This window comes from Balaenoptera physalus, assembly GCF_965194825.1.
Source record: "Balaenoptera physalus genome assembly, chromosome: 16".
In the NCBI taxonomy this organism is placed as follows: domain Eukaryota; kingdom Metazoa; phylum Chordata; class Mammalia; order Artiodactyla; family Balaenopteridae; genus Balaenoptera; species Balaenoptera physalus.
Window position 1 is genome coordinate 413215 of NC_138898.1, and position 20947 is coordinate 434161.

General features: G+C 56.8%; 1 protein-coding gene across 6 annotated transcripts; it reads right to left on the reverse strand.

The window, feature by feature from the left end:
• Positions 1 to 3430: 3430 nt before the first annotated feature.
• Positions 3431 to 20946, reverse strand: TPD52L2 (TPD52 like 2). 6 transcript variants are annotated; one of them, XM_082428836.1, is made up of 11 exons: positions 20764 to 20946; positions 18176 to 18321; positions 16221 to 16369; positions 15292 to 15351; positions 10458 to 10559; positions 7434 to 7460; positions 7024 to 7164; positions 6619 to 6660; positions 5863 to 5926; positions 5550 to 5598; positions 3431 to 5020 (listed from the first exon to the last, which is right to left on the reverse strand). In XM_082428836.1, exons 1-10 carry the CDS (start codon positions 20780 to 20782, stop codon positions 5572 to 5574), a joined length of 777 nt encoding a protein of 258 aa, XP_082284962.1. In that variant the 5' UTR covers positions 20783 to 20946; the 3' UTR covers positions 3431 to 5020; positions 5550 to 5571. The 6 variants fall into 6 exon arrangements, with proteins under 6 accessions (XP_082284962.1, XP_082284963.1, XP_082284961.1 ...); XM_082428837.1 differs by lacking the exon at positions 6619 to 6660; XM_082428835.1 differs by lacking the exon at positions 5863 to 5926.
• Position 20947: the final 1 nt, after the last annotated feature.

The following is a 20947-nucleotide window of genomic DNA, read 5'->3' on the forward strand; positions in this document are numbered from 1 at the left end:
CCCGGGAGGACGTGAGCGCCGGCGGGTCGGAGCCGCGGGAGGGGCAGGCCGAGCGTGCGCCCAAAGCGCTGGGCGAAGGCTCCGCCCACTAGTGGGGCGGAGCCCCGAGTGACAGCCCACGGGCGGGGCCCCGGGAACTGTGGGTGGAGCTCGCACCGCGGAGTCGGAAGCGTCCACCGCCCCGTAGGGGCGGGGCCGAGCGCGGGGGCGGGGCCTGCTCACCAGAGCGTCAGGTGCTCTCCGGTGCGCCGGCAGGTGCTGCGGCCAGCCGCACTGAGGGAGAGGTGCGGGGACTTGTCTTGCAGCTGAGTTTGCCCCGCGCTTTACGTAAGATTGAGAAAACATAATTGTTCTCGTCAAAGAACAGGAGAGGGAGCTGGTGGGGATGACCAGGAGGCCGACGGCCCCTGAGCCACTGTTTAGCACTGACGTTTGCTCATCCCTGCAGCGCAGAGATGCGACTTCCTGCCTGCCTGCCCAATCACCGAAGTGCCGCCGCCATTGTCCCGGCCCTCCCAGAACCACCTACAAACAATGTCTTGAAAGGGCAGTTGAACCAACTTCCACTCACTTCCCTCCCTGTCCAGGTACGACCACTGCTCATCTCACTGACCCCCTGAGGGAGGGGAGACCTGCTCGTTACCCTTCCCTATCACTTCTTATGACAGAAACAGTTCTACCATTTACTGAGTGCCTGCTCTGTGCCTGGTACACCGGTATGTGCCAGTTTTCATCCTAGAAGCCATCCAACAGATTTTCTGGCCAGCCTCCCCACTTCCATACTTGCCCACTGGCCATTTTCCACTCAGCGGAGTCATATTCTTAACACAGAAACTTCATGACATCCAAGCCTCCCTATACACGTTGAGTAAAATCCAAACTCTTTGCCAACAAGCTCCAGCCCCGTCTACCTCTGCCCTCTTACACCTCTCTGCCATCATGCCGGCCTTGAACTGCCCAGTTTGTCCGAGGCTCAGGGCCTCGGTAAGTGGCAGAGAGCTCAGGAAGTCGCCTGGCAGCCATTAAATTGTGCAACATCAAGCAGGCACGAAAAGGCCTTTGAAAACCAGAAGCAGAAGGGCCAGATTAGTGTCTATGTCTGTTGATTCAAAAGGATGAAAGGTTCCGGGCCAGAATCACAGGAGGAATAAGAGAACCAAATGAACCCGGTACCAATTTCAGAATGAAGCTGTGTTGGGCACTGCAAGAATGAATGAAGCAGGCCTTAGTGAGTCCCTCCTTGACCTACTAGTTCCACTTTAGGGATATTCTTTCTAAGAAAATGTTCCCAAATACAGAAAAAGTTGTGTGCACCAAGCTGCTCTTTTTTTTTTTTTTTTTTTAATTTATTTATTTATTTATTTGTTTATTTTTGGCTGTGTTGGGTCTTCGTTTCTGTGCGAGGGCTTTCTTTGGTTGTGGCGAGCGGGGGCCACTCTTCATCGCGGTCGCGGGCCTCTCACTGTCGCGGCCTCTCTTGTTGCGGAGCACAGGCTCCAGACGCGCAGGCCCAGTAGTTGTGGCTCACGGGCCCAGTTGCTCCGCGGCATGTGGGATCTTCCCAGACCAGGGCTCGAACCCGTGTCCCCTGCATTGGCAGGCAGATTCTCAACCACTGTGCCACCAGGGAAGCCCCAAGCTGCTCTTGATGGTGTTATTTATAATAGTGAAAATGGAAACCTGCACAACTGTACAAATAAGCACATTCAAATGGAATATAGTTATAAGATGTATACAAAGGTTACCTAATAGCATTGAAAATTTTTGTGATAGCTCCTGAAAGTAAAATGAGCAAAATGCACGATATATATTAGAAGTACATCATTACAAATATGTTTATAAACAAACAAGCCAACCTGTTTGGAGAAAATAAGAGGAAGAATACTGTCAAATACCAACAGTGGCTGCAGTCCAGCCCTGTGCTTTGCAGGCCCTTCAGTTGGGCCAGGTGGGTGCCCTTATCCTCACCTTGAGAAGAAACCGAGACTTCAGGGAAGCAGGTGCCATGGCTGCCCTCCAATGCCAGCCCCACCACTTGCTACAGTCCTTCAAGCTCTCAAAGCTCATCTCACGGGTCCGTTATTTAGGGGGAACACCTGAGGGCTAGGTCCATGTCAGGGTCATCCTTGTACCCCAGAACAAGAGCCTAGCAAACTCTTACCCACAGACGTTTAAATACTGAATTAAGTGAAGACCACATGGAACCCATTTCCATCGTCAATGAGAGTAAATGCTGACTGGGGGCAGCAGTGGTGCTTTCTCCACTTGGTGCCGCCTCATGTTGTGTTGGACTGCCGGGCCGGGGCGTGTATCTCATACAATTTGAAGTCATTAACTTCCCCTGCTCTTGCATCTCAAGCAAGCCATGCCCTCTGACCCCAAAGGAGGTCCGATGCTCCCAGTGAAGGGACTTCCCACTGGGCACACCCAGCACAGCAGGAATGGACACCCGTGAAGCACCAGGGCAGCGCAGAGCGAGGCTCTCCCCGGAAGAGTTTTGGGGGTGGTGCGGCTAGCACTCCAGGGCACAGCATTAAGAAGGAAAAGCAGAGTGCAGGAAGTTGTAAGCCATCTTTTGAGTAAGGATGGGAAGGGAATGAGAATACACGTTCGTAGTTGCTCGGTTTTGCGTGAATAAAGCACTGGGAGGATGAAGAGTCATCGTAGAGGGCAGGTGGGGGGTGTGCAGGGAACGGGCGCATGTGAGCGGGCCTCACACCCAGTCTGGACTTCTGAATCCTGTACACAGAGGACCTTAAGACACTTAGCAGAGAAGTCCTCCCCGCAGCATCCCCGCACCCCACCCCCAGGTCCCTGCTCCCCACTCTGCACCACCTGAGCTCACCCACCCCTGCCTCATTCCTCCAGGACTTGTCATCTACCCGTGGTCGGCACCTTCACGTGGTGCCCCAGCAGAGCGGGGCCATGAGGACGGGAAGATGGCCGCACACTGCTGGCCCAAGGAACAGGACCCTCTTCTTCCCAAGGCCCACCCCCCTCTCAGTGAGCCCCTCCACCCGCCCACCCGGCCGAGGACACGTGTGCCCTTCCTGCACCACAGCTGTTACAGCTGCAGCCGGACGACCTCAGAAGTTCAAGCAGCTCTCACGCCAGGCCGGAGCCCTTCGGTGGGGAGAATCCTGGCCGGGCGGCCACCCTCTTGCTGCAATGCCCGCCTGCATGGCTCTGGCAGCTCAGCCCAGACTCGACTGTAACCTGGCCGGCTCCTCCCCATGCTCCATACCCCTTCCCGAGAGACCCCACAGCTTTGTCACCAACACACCCTCTCACGGCACTGCAGATCTAGACTTTGTGTTTGAGACCATCTATTTCCTGCCTGCCTCTCCCTAGGGTGCAGGGACCCTGCCTGTCGGTTACTTTGCCACTCTTTCGCCACCTTCCTGAATGAAGTAAGATGCACCACACGAGCTTAAGTGGGTTTTCCCCCAAAGGAATGCTTTATTGACAAATCACCCGTTATCTACTTTAAGGAAAAGATAAATCAGTTATTACACCTGCATCCTGCCTTCCCATCACACCCCATCTGAGAGGTTCCAACCCTGGGGAAAGAGCACAGAGCAGCGTTCCTCCCAAGGCACGAGTGTGGACTGCAGCCACCCCCCTCCCCCCCGTGTGTCTGAAGTGACCAGCAGACACTCAGGTACCAGACAGCACATCACGGTCGACCAGAGAAGACACTGAGCTGACGGCTCCTCCCCTTCGAGAGTGCACAGATGCAGGCAAGGTCTCTGCCTGCTTAGAGCCTGTAAGGCACAGAGCTGCCCCTCCAGGCGCGCCAGACATGGGGCCCTGGGTGAGAGGCTGCTGGGCTGTGGCAGCATCGGAGCGGAAAGAGATCTTTGTAGCTCCTGAGAAAAGGCAACAGCAGAGTCCCAGCTGACCCGACGCCCTGGCCCTGACCTACCTGCGGGTCTGCCTGCCGCTCGCTGGCCCTGGCGTGTGCCACACACGCAGGTTGGAGCCGCTGATCGGCGACGTGCCAGCCAGGCCCAGCTTGCACAGGGGCAGCGCCAGCCCGCTGTGAAGGTGCTGGTCTTTCTTTCTCCCACCCCCATCGGCCAGCGGGAGCTGCGCCGGTCACTGAGAGAAGAGAGAAGCCAGTTTTCTATACGGGGATGGAATGCACTCGTGAAATAAAACACACCACTGGCACAGAGGTGCTGCCCCTCGGCTGGATGCAGGATTTTACATAGTGCTCAAAATCCACTAAAGAACCCTCGTTTATATATATAAAAACATTATAAACAAATAAAACATAAGGCGATATAAGGCGTGCACTTCAGCTTGAGTCCAAAGGAATAATATTTTCTAACTGTGAGGCTAAAGCTGCTTTGCTTAGTTTTATTTTTTGAAAAACCTGCTGCATTTAAAAAATAAAGAATTTGCTTTTGTTAAAGCTAGATCATTAGTGTAATGATTAGGCATCTGCTGATAATCAGCTTTCTGGAAGGTCTCAGAAAATGGGTAGTTCTCCTGTTTAGCATTTTGAAATAAAACTGCAGATCCGGCAGGGCTTTCTGGATGACTCTTCCTTCTGCGACTTAGGGAAGGAGTTTAGAAAACACCACGCATTTTATACTTATCGCTCTTCCCCCCACCCCCACCCCGCTTTCAACATGCTGATCAACTAACAAGACTCCCAACAAGAGCTTGGCTTTGGCTCACACCCCGGGACCCGCCACCCTGCCCGCTTCCTGCTCCGAGGCAGGACGGCGCAGTGATTTGCTGATCTACCGACAGAAGGGGAGGCATCTGTGTACAGGACATGTTCTCTGACCCATGTGAGCGCGGCAGCCACGTCTCCACGGGGATGGCGTGATTGTCCTCAACACCCGCCGCTTGAGGTTGCAGTTGTGGCGATGAGGGTGTGCTTGTGCCGTGGCCGGGCAAAGCCGCTACGGGCTTAGAAGGGCGTGTGATCGGGCAGGGGTCTGTCTCCACTCCCGGTCGGGGAGGGAAGGTTGTCACTGCCATTCTCTCTGCCACTGACAACCTTAGTCTACAGATGGGAAAAGACCAAGAAAGAAGAACATGAGACAGAGCACACACGCCTAGCAGATCCTAGGCCCGTGCTGGGAATTCAAGGTGTCCGATCGCTACGTGAGTTTATGTGACACGGACACCGCTCAGCGATAAAAGACACAAATCACCAACACGGGAGACAGGCTGGATATCTCTCTAGGAAATCAGACAGAGTGAAAAGAGCCAATCCCCAAAAGACTACACGCTGCATGGCTGCATTTACATGACGTTCTTGACACAACAGAAACGGAGAGCAGGTTAGGGGTTGCCAGGGGTGTAGAGCAGGGGGTAGGCAGGCCGCAATCTTTGTGGGGATGGTGGAACTGTGCTCCGTTGTGACTGTAACAGCATTGTCTCCTGGTTGTGACACTGCAGGATGTTACCACCGGCGGAAACTGCACAAGGTACAAGAGCTCTCCGTATCATTTCCCGTAACTGCATGTGAACCTACAATGACTAGTGACATGTCCCACCCCGGCAGAACTGGGCGGTCCAGATCCAGTTACCTTTATGGTCCCAACTCGGTCCTCAAATGACTTGAAGGTGGCGGAATTCCTTTAAAGAGAGAGAAAGATGTCAGCATAAGGAGCACATTGTTCTGTCACCCTCCCAAACCTGAAGGAACTCGGGGCTAGGGTCATCCTCCGGAGAGATCCCTGAGAGACGCCGAGGCCTCACTGCAAAAACGTGACGAGCCAAAAAAAGGAGAGGGGGCACACAGTTCGGAGGCTTCCCCAGGACAGAACCGAGGTCAGCCACACCCCCCAACTGCAGGACAGAAGATCTGCATGCCACCAGCTGGTGAGCCCCAGACTTCACCTGGGCAAACTGCGGACCCCTCGACTGGGCAGCCGGGGGATGCCGGGCACGTTTCTGCTGCGCCCTAAATGCACACATCTTGGGGTTATGGAAAGTCCCACGTGTTCTTCACACAGATCTCTCACAGAAGTCGAGCAAGAGGAAAACCAAGAAGCATTCGGAGAGCAGAGAGTGACGAGGAGGCAGAGGAGAAAGCAGGCCAGGCCTGGTCCCACCCAGCCCCCGTCCCCCTCCCTGGCTCTGCAGCTCCCTGAGCCCAGGCCTCTGGAGGCAGCCTGTCAGTGACCCCTGGCATGCTCGGGGGGCAGCAGCTGCAGCAGATTCTCCTGGGACGGGGACATGAGCTCTGCGGGGACCCAGGCTGCACTACAGAGCAGGAGCGAGCACAAGTGGGGATTTCGAGGAGGAACAGGCCTCGGCTCTGGCTGTTCTCAGGATATAAACAGCCACCATAAAAATCTTGGAGACACCTGAGACCTCTTGGCGTGTGCAAGCCTCTCTGCCCCTTCCGGCCCGGCCCTGAGGGCAGCCCTGGAAAGTTCCAGGTGGAGCCCAGTTTGGGGCCTCACCTCCACCAGCTCTTCAGCCTCGAAGAGGTATCTCCCAACCCTGAGCCAAGAGGACGCTGAGGGGGAAGGTGGTCCTTGGTTCAGGGGTTTGGGGAGTGAGACGGACCAGCCGGAGCCACCCCCTCCCACCGGCCTCCCAGTGGGGTCCAGCGGGCTCGGGGAGCCGTGGGGTGCGGGGGCACGTTACCTCATGGCCGGCATACTTATGGAGTGGCGGATGGAGTGGCTGCTGCTCGGAGGCGTGGTAGGAGCAGAGAAGGAGAGTTAAGGCGAGGACAGGACCCGCCTCCCCGTGCAGGAAGCTGAGCCCCCGCCCAACCCGCACCACTGAAGCACAGAGAAGCTGCAAGGCTGCCCTCTGGGGGAGAACCAGACCCGGGTGCCCCTCGCGTGGCCCCAGAAGCGTGACACTGCCAGAGGAGGGTGCTGGGACAAGGAAACTAAGACGCTCTCAGCCTGGGGTGCTAAAGACACTTCTGGTGCCAAGAACCGCCAGGTGTCCCCACGTGACTTCAGAGCAAGCTCCAGAGAGACCAGCAGGGCAAGTAGGAATATTTAAAGTCACAGACTGTTCTGGATTTGGGTTCCAGACCTCCAAGGCAGAGGAGCGGCTTGATCAGCACGAGGTAAAGGACACTCGGGAGGCTGTCTGAGCCGGTCCCAAGCGCCCGCAGCAGAAAGAGCGCTAGCTTGTGGGGAGGAGAGCAGCTCCACTTGGAGGGGCAGGACCGCTCTGGGGAAGGAGGACATGGGGACACGACGGCTTGAGGGCTGGCAGGGCCCCTTCCAGGAACAAAGTCAGGGGTGGGCCGATGGCCACTCAGTGAGGCCGGGTCAGAGCGGGCGGCGACAGGACCCAGCGGGCTGCACAATTAGGGGAGGAGCCCTGCACCCATCACGCCGCCGCCGGTGACCACTTTGCTGTGCTGGCCCCACCCCCACCTTCATCCGCACAGCCTCCCCGGGGCCAGCCATGCCCGGCGTGTCCAGCGTCAGTCTTACCTAAAGGAGTGTGAGAAGGGCCGAGCCCTGAGAGCGGCGGCAGGAGGAGAGAAGAGATGCAGCGTTAGGAGGGGCGCCTGGTCCTGCCCCGGCCCCTCTGCTCGAGCTCCGGAAGAGCACAGGGACCCCAGCGACCATGCTGCCAGAGGAGGGCATGTGCCCCCTCTCCAGCCTCTGCCCCACCCTCCCGGATGCGGTCATATACGAGGGACCCTCGCATCTGACTACGCCACAGACTGGAGAGAAGGAGCCCAAAGAAACAAGCAGAGCGAGGGCATGAGGTGCTCTTCGGCCCCCGGGGTCCGTGCCTCACCCAGGACCCCATCGGCCTGCACTCCAGCTGGGCCGGGGCGCCCCCTGCACTGCGACAGGGCCTGCGACACCCCCAGGGCTGAGAACTTCATGCTCTGGCTCCATCACCACAGATGACAGAAGCCGACCGAGAAATCTGAGCATGTCCAAGGGCAGCTGCCTGGTGGGGGCAGGGGGTTGGGGAGGGGGACAAGGCCACCCCAACACGGAGATCATTTCAGAAGTGACAGTCACGTGGCCTGATGTACCCACACTCCCACACTGCTCTGGTGGGCGGCAGGACCTGCTCTGCTCGGCGGGAGAACGAGCCCAATGGTGAGAGGAGGCACGTGTCCTGTCAAAGGTCACCCAGCTGGACGGAGGCCTGACCCTGCTTTAACTGGGCCTTTGGCCCCAATCCAGTTCCCCACCACCGGGGATGCAGGCCTCTCAACCCAGGCTACTCCTGGACGGGCCCTTCGAGACACCAGCGTGGGGCTGCTGTCCTGAAGGACTGAGCAGCCCCTGACCCTGAACGTGCAAGGGAGACCTCCCTGGGCCTGGTTCTCCTTCTCAGGAAGCGGGCAACTCCATCAGCCTCGAGCTCCAAACCACAGACGTAAATGGGCCTTGGCCTCAGAAACCACCTGAGACCACGTGGTGAGGCGATGGGGACACACCGAGGACCCTGAGACCCAGAGATCACAGCACCACTGGAATCACGAGAGCAAGACCAGCAGCAGGCACACAAGGCCCCGGAACGAGACCCCGGCCAACAGGCCCCGTGACCACACGCCACTTCCTCTGCCGGGCTGACTCACGCACGGCGGGCACGGGACCTGCAGCGACAGGGCCACTCCGGGTTCTGAGCAGAGAGCGGGGGCAGACGGAGCATGGGCCGCGTCACTGCTCCCCCAGATCGAAGCTGTTCGTGTGAGGAACTGCCCAGCCGGCTCGCCCGCAGCCGCTTCCACCCACGCCCGGGGCTCTGCCCTCTCGCCTGCTTTCCACCCAGAGTGCTCCGAACACGCTCGAAAGTGAGTGAGAATACTGAACGTGAGCGCATGACACCAAAAAGAGAATGTTCCCAGAAGAGGATGAAGCAGACCTCTGTCACCTGCTTCAGATGCCCTGTCATCAGGCCAGCCTCTGCAGGAAAGCACAGACCCGAGCAGACGCTCCCCTCGCTCTGTGACGGGCCCTGGGAGTGAGGCCTGACTGCCAGGGGTGTGTCATCAGCCTGGCTCAGGTGGCCACAGTAGGCATCCCATGCAGCGTCACGGGAGACTCGATCCAGGAACACACCCAGAGTCAAGCGTGAGCCGAGCAGCGCGAAGCCTTGGGGAGCAACTGCCACAGGCCCTCCTGCTGCCAGCGCAGAGCCACCGCCCTGGGGGGGTCCCTCTTGTGCCCGAATCACAGCCACGGTGGGCAAGGCCTGCATCCGAGCGTGGCCCGCAGGGACCCCCCAGTGTAGAGGGTGCACCCCTGAGGCCCAGACTGCCTAGTACTGACTGTTCAGCTTCTCCGAAGGTTTGAAGTTTTTCAAAATAAAAAAGCTGGGGGGTCAGGGAGAGGAGAGGGGTAACGATGTCAAACAAACACGGATAAAACGTGAGCACGGCTCCAGGCACCAGCTGTTCTCTGCTCAGCCGGGTGGGGCCCGGGGCTCGTGAGTGCCTGTGGCCAATCGGCCAGGGCAGGGCTCCTACCTTGAGGCCCACGAGACAGCCACAGGCTGTGAGGTAGGGAAATGCTTACCCTAAGCAGGCAAGAAGGAGCCCACTCAAGGGTGAGAGGTGAGGGGTCAGGGCCAGGGGGACCCCCAACGCCATGGTCAGCAGGCCAGACCCACGGCAACTCCATAGGATTCTTGGCTATGAGGAGACAGGGCAGGGCCGGCAGTGGAACCCGGGGGGCCAAGTCCAGGGTGCTGGCGATGGGGATGACCCGCACTGCCCGCTGTCTCTCACCAGTTAGTCCCAACAACCCCGAGGGAGGCCCTCGTGAGGGCACAGCGAGGAGGGAGCTCAGCCAGGAGTCACACCCTGGCCTCTGGCTCCAAGGAGGCCCTGTGGGGGCAGCAGCGAGGCCCAGAGCAGGAAACTCAGGGTGAAGCCTGGCTTGGGAGCTGCGTGGCCATCGGGCTGGGGGTGGGCACTGCTGCGTGCGGTCCACCTAGTGCCCGGGCCCCCCACGCTCCCTGGCCCCAGAGGCACTCCGGTGGCCACCAGGGTCTCCTCCACTTCTGGGGCAGAACGCTCAGTCGGGGGCCCTAGTGCGCAGCCACACGCTCTCTGAGGGTAGGCCTGGCAAACACCCTGAGAAACACCATGCTTGTCCTCGACTTGTCCAGGCTGGCAGGCCACCCAGGCTGACGCTGCCCCCAGGCCGAATCGTTTTCTCTCCATGGAACTTCAACAAGAAGCATCGCCTCCACCCACCCCAAGTACCAAAGTTCCCCACGGGCACCAGTGACCTCCCCCCACCCCCCACCCCAAGAAACATACAATTAAATGGCAGAGGCAGCCGGTACACAAGGGTTTGTGAACCAACTGGTCCGGGGCTGGTGTGGCCACACCTGCGGGCGGTGAGGGGCCCCTGAGGCATGTGCATCTGAGCCCGGAGGCTCAGGCAGGCTTCCTGCAGACCCTCTAGTGGATCTAAACCCCCTAAAACCCCACCTGCCCGTCCCAGGTCTCAGGGTGGAGGTGTCGGGCCAGGGAGTCTCACCTCATGTCCCCAAGCTTCCGGCTGATGGCAGAGCCCATGGTGGACAGGGCTGCTGAGGTCTTCTGTCCTGCCTGAGAGAGGGTTTCCTGGGTCTTCTTGTAGCTGAAAGGAGAAACACCAGTTAAACCAACCACACTGAAGGCGCAGCCACGCCTCCCCACAGCAAGGACAAGGCACCCAGAGGAAAGAGGCGGTGGTCAGGGCGGTGAGTGAGCCTGGCCACCAGGGAGAGAACACGTGTCCTGTCTCAGGGCCCCCAGGGGACTGCATGAGGGACAGACGCAGCACTGCCAGGTCACGACCCCCTACCCTGCAATAACGCCGTTTTCTGCTCTTCCTGTAATGCAGGCTCCCCTCCCCTCCGTGGAAACTTACTTGCCCCACCTCTCTCGACCCCTGCAGCAAAGAGGCCCACAGAGCCCAGGGCCTGCGGCCAAGCAGACCAGCCCCTCAGGCCCTCCTGGGGCTTCTCTTTTCTCTTCTCGTCTAAGACAGTCCTCTGAGGACAGAACAGCTCAACCACACCCACAGGGGATGCAGCGGGCAGTGCGGCCTGTGCCGGGCCAGCCTTCAGACCCCGAACAGCCCCTCCAGCCCTCCACCCTCCTGTTCTGCATCTACCATGTCCTTTGAGAACTGGTTCAAGGGGGGTGGTCTTGGCGCCCCAAGGAGACGGCCTGTTCCACACCCTCCTGCCCTGTCCACCCACAACGAGATGGCTCGTGACCTCAACGGCAGTGGCACAGGCACGGGCAGGGTGCCTGGGCCACAGGGACGGCAAGGACACCCTCAGGCCCAGGCTGAGAGCCAACACCTACAGCCGCCAGCACCCCACCCCGCCCCCCGTCCAGCCCCCACCAGAAACAGAAGACACAACAGCCTGAACCCAGGAGCTCCTTTCTAGCCAAACTGGCAACCCCACAATAATGGCTCGAGATGGTAGGGCTCCAGAGACGCCAGCCGGCTCCGGCCCTCCTGGCACCCCCAGGTCACGGGGGCTGGCTCGGACGGCACCAGCAGTGGGGCTTCCCGGCCCCCCTTTCCCATCCACCCCGCACCATCGCCCTCGGGAGGCCCCACGTGAGCGGCTGCTACCCGCCTCCCTCAGGCCAGCCTCCTACCTGGAGCCCTGCACTCCCCGTCCTGTGGGGACGGCCTGGCCCCAAGCACCCTGGAAGGGCCTCCCTCCCCTCAGCTGCAGCCACTCACAGCACAACAGGGCCCGGGCCTCAAAACACGTGTCGCTTCCCAGCAAGAGTTTGGAAATATCTTGAAATCGCTAAGACATTTGAGTTTATCTCAGTTTCCAGAAGGTCAGTAATATTGGAACACACTGTTAATAACGGCGAAAAAATAATTTCTAAAATCCTTGCTGAAAAATCTGCCTCTGCGTTTTCTGGATTCAAAAACCAGTAAGATGCCTCATTCTGAACCCAGGCCTTAGAAAACCCTGACAACGAGAAATTCCTCCCCCAGTGATAGTCTGACACGATCACAGAACTGAAGTGAACAGGAACTCAAAGTCCAATCACCTGCCCAGCGACCCAGGTATCTGGACAACTGGGGCCTGGACAGGATCCCCTGGGCCGAGCGACAAGGTCCATTCTAGGCCACAGCTGAATCGTACTAAAACCCAAAGTCCACACCCTCCTTTCAGAGGACTTCCACACAGACTGTGGTCGCAATTCTCCCAGGCGCCTTCTGACTTGAAGACGCTTTCACCCGGAGCTGCCACCTACACCACGGCCAGTCTCAGCATCTCTCAAGACGGTGGCAACAGAAGTGGAGCATCCTGAGGGTGACTCAGAAGGGGGCCCAGGCACTGAATCACCAGCAGGAGAGGCGCGTGCTGTGGGCCACTCTGCAGGGCAGCACCCCTCTGGGACAGATGTGGTGCGGAGGCCAGGGCAGAGCCAGCTTCCGTGTCCTGGTAACTCAGCCCCACCCGCGCTTGCGAGCAGCAGGCCGTGCGGCCCTGGCCGCTGCCCCTCTGGGAATTCCTTCCACCTTTTAGGAAAACAAAGGCCTCCTCCCACGATCAGTGAGCGTGACTGTCAGTCAGAGGGAGGCAGCTGCTGGATGCTCCTCCTCCAGGGTCCTCCCTTGGGCGGCCGTCTCCACCTCCCGCTTGGTGGGGCACGTGATCCCAGACTGCCTGGCCAGAGGCTACAGCTCCCTGACCAAAGTGAAAGCACAATCTTATTGTTGGTCTGCAAGGCTGGGAAGATACCATCCAGCCCCACCAGGCACTCCTTGACCACAGAGGAGCTACCTGAGAACAAAGCCACTGTGGGGAGAGTGGAAGGGGGAGGGACACAGGTTGGGAGCGCTGGTCGGAGGCCCGGGTGGAGGGTCTGGAGCTGGGGCTTCTCGCCAGGCGAAGCCTCCCCGTCCCTCCTAGGCTGACACTATCTGTAGCTGTGCTTTCTGTCACCTGCGACCAAAGAACTCCATATGCCAACGAGTGACTATGCGATTCATTGGTGTCCACGCAAAGCACGATTTTAGCTATGATCTACCTAAAAAAGGATCCCATTAGGTGATCACTTCACGACCAGCAGAGCATGGCTGCTGAATCAACAGCTGACTGAGGGAAGAGACCCCCTCCCAAATGGCATCAACCCACTCATGACAGGACCACTGCACCAGAGCTAAGTGCTCGGGCTGCACACGCCCGCCTCCTCCCCCCAGGCAGTGCTCTCCGAAAGGGATCCACCAACACACAGATCACGAAAGACAGGGTGGCTCCGAGGCTCTGGACGCGGAACCCCGGCAGCGGTCTCCGGCAGTCACCGCTAGGGAGGCACCAGTCAGGCGCCCCCGAGAGTGCAGAGCAGCTGTGTCGTGTTGTCCCCGTCCTGGGCTATCACTGCAGAGACGCCTCCAGCCCTGACAATTCTACCACCAGACTTGGGGCTAAGACCTCGTGGCCGCTGCCTGATGAAGCGCGTGAAAAGGGCCATCCCGGGCTTCCCTGGTGGCGCAGTGGTTGAGAATCTGTCTGCCAATGCAGGGGACACGGGTTCGAGCCCTGGTCTGGGAAGATCCCACATGCCGCGGAGCAACTAAGCCCGTGCGCCACAACTACTGAGCCTGCGCGTCTGGAGCCTGTGCTCTGCAACGAGAGAGGCTGCGATAGTGAGAGGCCCACGCACCGCGATGAAGAGTGGCCCCCACTTGCCGCAACTAGAGAAAGCCCTCACGCAGAAACGAAGACCCAACACAGCCAAAAATTAATTAATTAATTAAAAAAAAAAAAAAAAAAAGCACTACAATCCTGGATTTGGATTGTAAGTATCAGTATAAAACAACAACAAAAAAGGGCCATCCCACCAGCCACACATGCAGGCCCAGAGCCACAGGGTCCGTTCAGAGGAGTCAGAACCGTGATCGTCGGAAACAGTATCCCAGCAGTTTCCCGTCAACTGGCTTTACAGAACAGCACTAAGATCTCCCAAGGCTATTTTCAGCTTTGGTCTGCACCGTGAGCCTGCCTGCAGCGACGGGCTGCCCTACCAAGCCACGCAAACAGCATGAAACTCCAACCACCAAACCCACTTGGTGCCCGGCTCCCCTCGTGACCCCAGGCTGCAAAGGCTCCACGCACACAGCTGGCCAAACTGGGCTTCCGGGCACCTCCAAGACAAGCTGGGTCACAACCGTTTCCTTTCAGCCCAACAGTGAAGGGCTTTCTGCCCATGCCTTCTGGCAACCACGACAGCACTTCCTTCTAAGCAAGACATCCCAGAAAGTGACTATTTTAAAATAATGCAGGGGCTTCCCTGGTGGTGCAGTGGTTAAGAATCCGCCTGCTGATGCAGGGGACACGGGTTCGAGCCCTGGTCTGGGAAGATCGCGCATGCCGTGGAGCAACTAAGCCCGTGAGCCACAACTACTGAGCCTGCGCTCTAGGGCCCGCAAGCCACAACTACTGAGCCCGTGTGCCACAACTACTGAGCCTGCGCTCTAGGGCCCGCGGGCCACAGCTACTGAAGCCTGCGCGCCTAGAGCCTGTGCTCCACAACAAGAGAAGCCACCGCAATGAGAAGCCCGCGCACCACAATGAAGAGTAGACCCTACTCGCCGCAACTAGAGAAAGCCTGCGTGCAGCAACGAAGACCCAACGCAGCCAAAAAATTAAAAAAATCTAAAAAATAATAATAAAATAAAATCCTGCACCACCCAGTTCAAAGTCTATAACCAGACTGGAGCACGAATGAAGTGCTATTACCTTGTTTAAGAAACTCAAATAAAACGTCGGGAGTCCTTCTGGACCAGAGCTCTGTCAGACAGAGAGCTACCCATGAGGGTTCTGCGCTCTACTTCTTTTCTGTGTGGCTGAGAGCTTGGCACCTCTCAGGCCACAGGAGCTCCTTCGAGATCTGACCCGCACGGCCCACGCTGCGCCCCCAGCTCAAGAGCCACCCCTAAGTGCAAGAAACCCTGAGAGCACCACAACTGGAGCCAGGTCTGCAGGGGAAGGAGGGGGAAAAGCACCGTGAGCGTCAGTCCAGATGGCGCCCCAGGTGCATCACCAGCCAGAGACGCGGCCCAAGCTCGGCTCCGGCCTCTGATCTGAGGGACACACATCAGGCAGGGGCAAGTTTTCAGTGCGGTCTGGTGGCGGAGTGAACTTCCTTCAGCGTCTGCACCCTCTTCCAGAAGTATTTAAAGGACAGTTTCTTTTGTGTTTGAGAGGAGAAAAATTATATTAAAAATAAAATAGCCAAGAAACACCACGACTAGGTCTGAGCCAAGTGCGCACAGCCTCCCTGTCCCTCAGAGAAGCGTCAGGAGGGGGGAGGATGGAGGTGCCGGCAGCAGAGGCACTCACAGGTCCGACTGGGTCACTTTCTCATTCCACTCTCCAAGCTTCTCAGAAGTTTTCACGTAGCTAAAAACAGAAAGTCTGTGGTAAATTATTTAGAACAACGACTTCAACTCAGGTTTCAAACTTGCAAGTGAAATTCCAGGGAAAACAGAGAAGGACCACTTGGCGGGAAGACTGGACGTTCAGCCTGCTTCTGCTCAGCACCTGCTCTGCAGGCCCAGGTGAGGCACCTGCAGGTCCAGCCGCTCTCCTCACGCCGAACGAGGGCCTGCTCATTCGACGGAAGCTGTCTCCTGGGGAACAGCTGGGAGCAGCAAGGAGGGCACAGCCCTTGGCCCCAACACAGTACTCTTGACAGCCACCCTTCGGGGTTCAAGGCCTGCAATTTCCTAGGACAGAGAACGGGGCCCTTCCTAGGGCAGATTTATGGAACCTGACTTGGCCCTCCTGTGCGGACGCGGCTTCTCAGACAGTGGGAAGCGCCGCCCGTGCCTCCACCTCGGAGGGTATGCCTCAGAGGAGCCGCAAAGCCGCACTGCCCAGATTCAGAGCTGCGGCACAGAGGGTCTGGCTCAGAGGTCCCGACCGCGTCACGCTCAGGAGAAGGACTCATGTCCACTTCGGCAGACGCTGACCTGTGGGGACCGCTGCAAAACCAGCCTCATTAAGCACCTAGTTCGTGTTCTCTCCAATTTAGACCCTGAAACATACTCTTCTTGTCAACTTCTGCTTGCACAACTAGCTAGCGTGTCTGCCGCCTCTTAAAAACACGTGTAGACTCTACACTTTTTGAATAAATACAAATTCAGTTGCTGGCAAGGATTCAGGGCCCCCAGCTGGCTGCTTCCAAGCGGCACACTTGCTGCCCGTTCCCAGGAGGCACCTCACCCCCAGGACTCAACGCCCATCAAGCAGGTAGAGCAGACACTCACGCGTTAGAGACCTGCACATCATGCCAACCCCTGGACAGGTTCTGCTTCAGGCCCTCCAAGGCAGAAAGGCCCAGCCTCCTCTTCAGCTCTCCACAGTGCCTCTCCTTGGCTGCCAGCACCTGGCGCAGAGTGACAACCTCCTCCTCCACCTGCAAAAGCACGGTTACCAGGATTCAGCCACCACTACGGCAGGAAGTGACCACCATCCTTACACACGTCGCAGTGAAGGCCTTCTCAGAATCACCTAAGCATTTTCCATTTACAGAAACACAGCTCGTCTTAGGAATAGTCTACAGCAGCATCGGTTCTGTTTGAATGTGGCACCAGCACCTCTTCTGGAGAACTGTCCCGCCCCCCTAAGCCGAGTGTTCTGGCGGGGCTACTGACCACAGTGCCCAACCGCGGATGACAAGCAAGGCCTGTCGGAGCTCTTCCCTGGGACTAGGAACGGGTGTTAGAAGACAGCAGCCCCTTCCTGTCCAGGCTCCGGGTCTGGGTGTGAGTAACAGAAGGGGGGAGGGTTGGCGGCCAGGCCCCATCTGCACCACGGGGGAATTCCACACGTCGGGGTAAGGAAGCAGAGCTGACAGACGGATGGGTGGCCAGAGACCCACGTGATGGAGAAACAACCCTTATGACAACGTTTGTGTTCCCAAGGTCAGCTGCAGGCCTCGGCAAAAGCCACTTACACAAGCCCAAAGAAAATTCTCTTTTTTGCTTAATTTGAGTTGGGCAACAGAAAAAATCTTGACAGTAAAGACCAGAACCTTCTCATGTCTTAAAACAAAGAGTGAACTACAGAGAGGAGCATCCTTTAGAGCCTTCCTACTTTAGATTCTCAATACTTCCTGCTCCTATGTGAACAGCTACTCTAAAACAAAAGTCCCTTTCTTAAAAAAATGACTGTTTGGATTAAGGCACTAACAACAGCCTAGAGCCCTGCATATCACTAGATTCTGCTTTAGAAAATACTGAAAAAGAAACGATTCAAAACTACAGGATCATCTAAGGCCAAACTATTACCAGTCACCCCAGCAGTGACACTCAGTGACTTGACCTTTCCATTTATGGTGCTCTGGGCACATGGGCTTAAGGGCACGTGGACACACAAGCTGAAATTTTTACGAAACACGAGAGCTTCTTCATTTTGCAATTCACCTCTGAAAAAGACCTTGTGGTTTTCTTCTCTAAACCAACATGTCCTGAAATAAAAGGCAAAACATAAGTCTCCTGGGACTTCTTGCTGCTTCTCCTTTAACCTCTGTTCAATTCAGAAAGGGCGGCTTCCTCTATGGTCTAAAACCTGGTCCTGGGGCTGGGTTTGTCCGCATGACCAGCTCTGCTCAGACCCAGGCCTGGACCCAGGATGTATCAGGACAGGCTTATTTCCGAAGACGGAGCAGAGAACTGCAACAAGCGTGCTCCAGCCTCTGCCTGACTGATGCCAACAAGTTCATTTCCCCAGATTCTGGAATCTCAAGTGAGTCACTATTAGACTCTGTATCACACCGTAAAAAGAAACACTCTTGGCAGTTAGCCTGAATAAAAATTATACGCAGAGACTTTTGTTCTTAACTCCTATTTCCTCTTAAAGAGCTCTCACTTTAAAAAGATCACACGAAACGCTTTTTACAGAAGAAGTATTTTTAAAAGAAAAATGAACATCCAGGGACAGATACATCCGTGCGGGTCTTGAAAATGTCGTGTTGATTCCAAAAGAGAAACTCCCAGCAGATGGTGTGCTCAGAGCAGCTGCCCCATGTGGGCATTCTCCGCACGGAGCATCTACAAGGTGCCAGACACACGCAAACCAAGGGCTGCAGAGGGCAGTTTCTGTGGGGCTCCAGGGACCATCTCCCAGGGCAACTTCTCCAGAGCACAGCCAGCACTCTGGCCCCTCATTAGGCTGGGAGGGCCTCACAGTCACCCCCAGATGCACAGCCATGACACAACACCTTTGCAAGCTCAGCCCTGAGCTCCTCCGCCTCAGCATCTGTCAGACCCTCAACAGCAGGAGCCTGGGTGGCCACTGCTGTGTCGACAGGGACGTCCGTCATGGAGTCGGAGAGCAGACCTTTGTTAGGAGAATTCAGGTTGATATCTGCCAGAGACAAAATGCGGTCAGAGAGCATCACATAAAAAGTCACAGAGGAACAGAGGACAGAGGTCTCCACCAAGGGAGAAAGCAAGGGTGCAAGGGCAGGTTTAGGGGAAAGGAGCGGGGGACCCGTGGAGACAACGCCTCTTCTCTGAAAGGTTCTGCAAAGACGGTTTTGGCCACCAGATTGGGAGCAGCCACATCTCAGGCCACCCAGGTTGCTTCTTCAGGTTCTAGAAATGCTGGCACAAGGCAGCCACTCCCTAAATCTGGTTCCTCCTGTAAGAATACTATCTTCACAGACAGGAAACCTTTGTTAAAAACAAAGCCGCTGGATCCAACAGCTCTGCCATTTTTTAGCGTGAAGGAACTTAATACAGCTGTAAACACAAGCAGCGCCACTTTCTAATCAGCGGCTCTGCCAGGGCACAGGCTAAGATGACACACAAGGAACACAGTCGGCCAGCCCCTGTGGGAGTCGGCAAAACAAAATCCGTTCAGTTCATCCCCGACCCTCACCCCGTGGCAAGAAGGCGGCGGCGGTGTGCAGAGGGCACTGCCACCTCACACCTCTGCTATACCCAGACCAGGTTCGAACCCCTGCGTCACGTTTGTTCTCCACGTTAAAACGCGCTTTCCTGTATGCACTAGAAGTTTACAAGAAGAACAGGTCTACGTCAGTTCTTGCCAATTCCAAATGCAAGGCTGTCGTTGTTTACTACATTATACAATCAGCATTGAAAACATCTTCCCTTTTGATCAGCACAGCACATTCTGTGAAGAGACGGGCTCTGTATGGTGTTTGGCACATTTAAAAGTAAATTAAAGGGAATTCCCTGGCAGTCCAGTGGTTAGGACTCTGCGCCTTCACTGCCGAGTGCCCGCGTTCAATCCCTGGTCAGGGAACTAAGATCCCACAAGCCAAGCGCGGCATGGCCAAAAAAAAAAAAAAAGAAAGAAAGGTAAATTAAAGGCACGAAGGCTGCAAAACAGTAAAAGTGTCTTTAACTGCAGGTATGTTTGTCTACTCTAGAAACCCTAGAGTCTGCTAAAAATAGGCGAAATGCCCTTAAAACCAAATACACTCTATTTAGCTGGCCGTGTCATTCCCTTCACATGTCCCACAGCTGGAGCCATGCACTTCTGTGGTGCTCTAGAGATGTTCACTAAATGAAGCTTTTCTCTTTAATCAACAGATTTCAATATTTAACTGAGATCAACCTACGTGGTTTTACTTCCTCGTTTGTATCTGCTATGTTGAACCTACTCAAATTCAGTAAGTGCCTTAAGAGCCCTACAACTTTTCTATTCTTAAAAAACAGATGAAGGCCCTCAGACAGTGTCTGCTTATAAAACTAAAACTGGATCCCACGGAAATCACCCCCAGATAAAACTGTACACTCACCAAACATGCTGTGCACTGCCCAATCACTGGGTGAGACCAAGCTCAGTACCCCCTGCAGGCAGATGCCATTCACACCCTGACTTAGAGGAGACCAAGGTCCTTACCAAAGGACCTACAGAGAGAATTAGCACGGGCTGATGCAGTAGGCAACACGAGGGGCCTAGAGCCCCTCACCTGGGTGAGTCTCAGCTCAGCCTGTATAATCATCTGCAAAACGGGGTTTTTTTGGACCATTCTGAAAAGGTTATTCCGAAAATGGAAAAAGATCTGAGAAACAGGCTTGGAATGGTGTCTGGCACATAGTAGGTGCTCAGTAAATGTCTTCTGTCGTTCTCATGACCGGAACCCCATGCTTGTGACGAATTCTAATGTTTAATTAATATGCTGATACAGCTCAAACGATAGAAAAGCACCCTGAAATCATCCAGCGTAGTTCCATCAACGTAGTATTAGCACCCCCTGTAGAGCCCCAGGATGGAAGACAGACTCGTACCACCACCTCAAGATCTTAAGCTTCTGGGTCCGCTCCACACCCCCCAGCGGCCACCTCAAACTAGTCTGGGATGTCTGTTCCGGAAACCGGCCTGGTATGCTGGGTGTGCCCCTGACTCACTGCACCCTTCCCCCTCCAGACAACTCTGTAGTAGGCTGGGCTCCGAGCTGCGCTGCCACCCAAGGGACGCTGCGCCCAACGCGAGGCGTCGCCTCCCCTCCCCTCCCCGGGAGCCGCGCACGGCACCTCGGCCCGCATCCAGGGCCGGATGGAGTGTCCCCGAGGGCCCTGCGCAGGGACTGAGGGCGGCCCGCCGGGCAAGAGTCGGGCGGAGGCAGAGTGGCAGCTACCCGGAGTGACGAAACCCAAGACTCTGGGGCGAAGGGAAGGCGCTGGGGAACCAGTGCTCAGAGCGGTCCCAGCGGGGGCGGAACACCCGCCAGGAGCTTCGAGGCCGCGCGCCTGGGAGAGGAAGTGGTGCCGCGGGATGGGCGGGCGCAGGCGGACGGGCCCAAAGGCCGCCACGCGGCGCCGGGCCCGCAGGTACCTTGGCCGGCGGAGTCCATGTTTAGGCGGCGGCCGGACCGCAGCTGGCGTCGAAGCCGGGGTCGCGGGCGCAGTGGGAACCGAGCGGAACGCACCAGGTGTCGCTCGCAGCTTACGCACCAACCAGCTGAATCGCCTCAGGCGCCGCGGCATTACGTGATCAACAGCGCGACGACCCACTTCCG

Bases quoted from the DNA above. Each gene is read 5' to 3' on its own strand.
- TPD52L2 (XM_082428835.1), bottom strand. The intron at 16,370-18,175 runs GTGTTGTGTCAT...GTGCTTTTGCAG, and splicing joins TCAGGGCTGAGCTTGCAAAG to GTGGAGGAGGAGGTTGTCAC. The intron at 5,021-5,549 runs GTAACTGGATCT...TCCCATCTGTAG, and splicing joins ACCGAGTTGGGACCATAAAG to ACTAAGGTTGTCAGTGGCAG.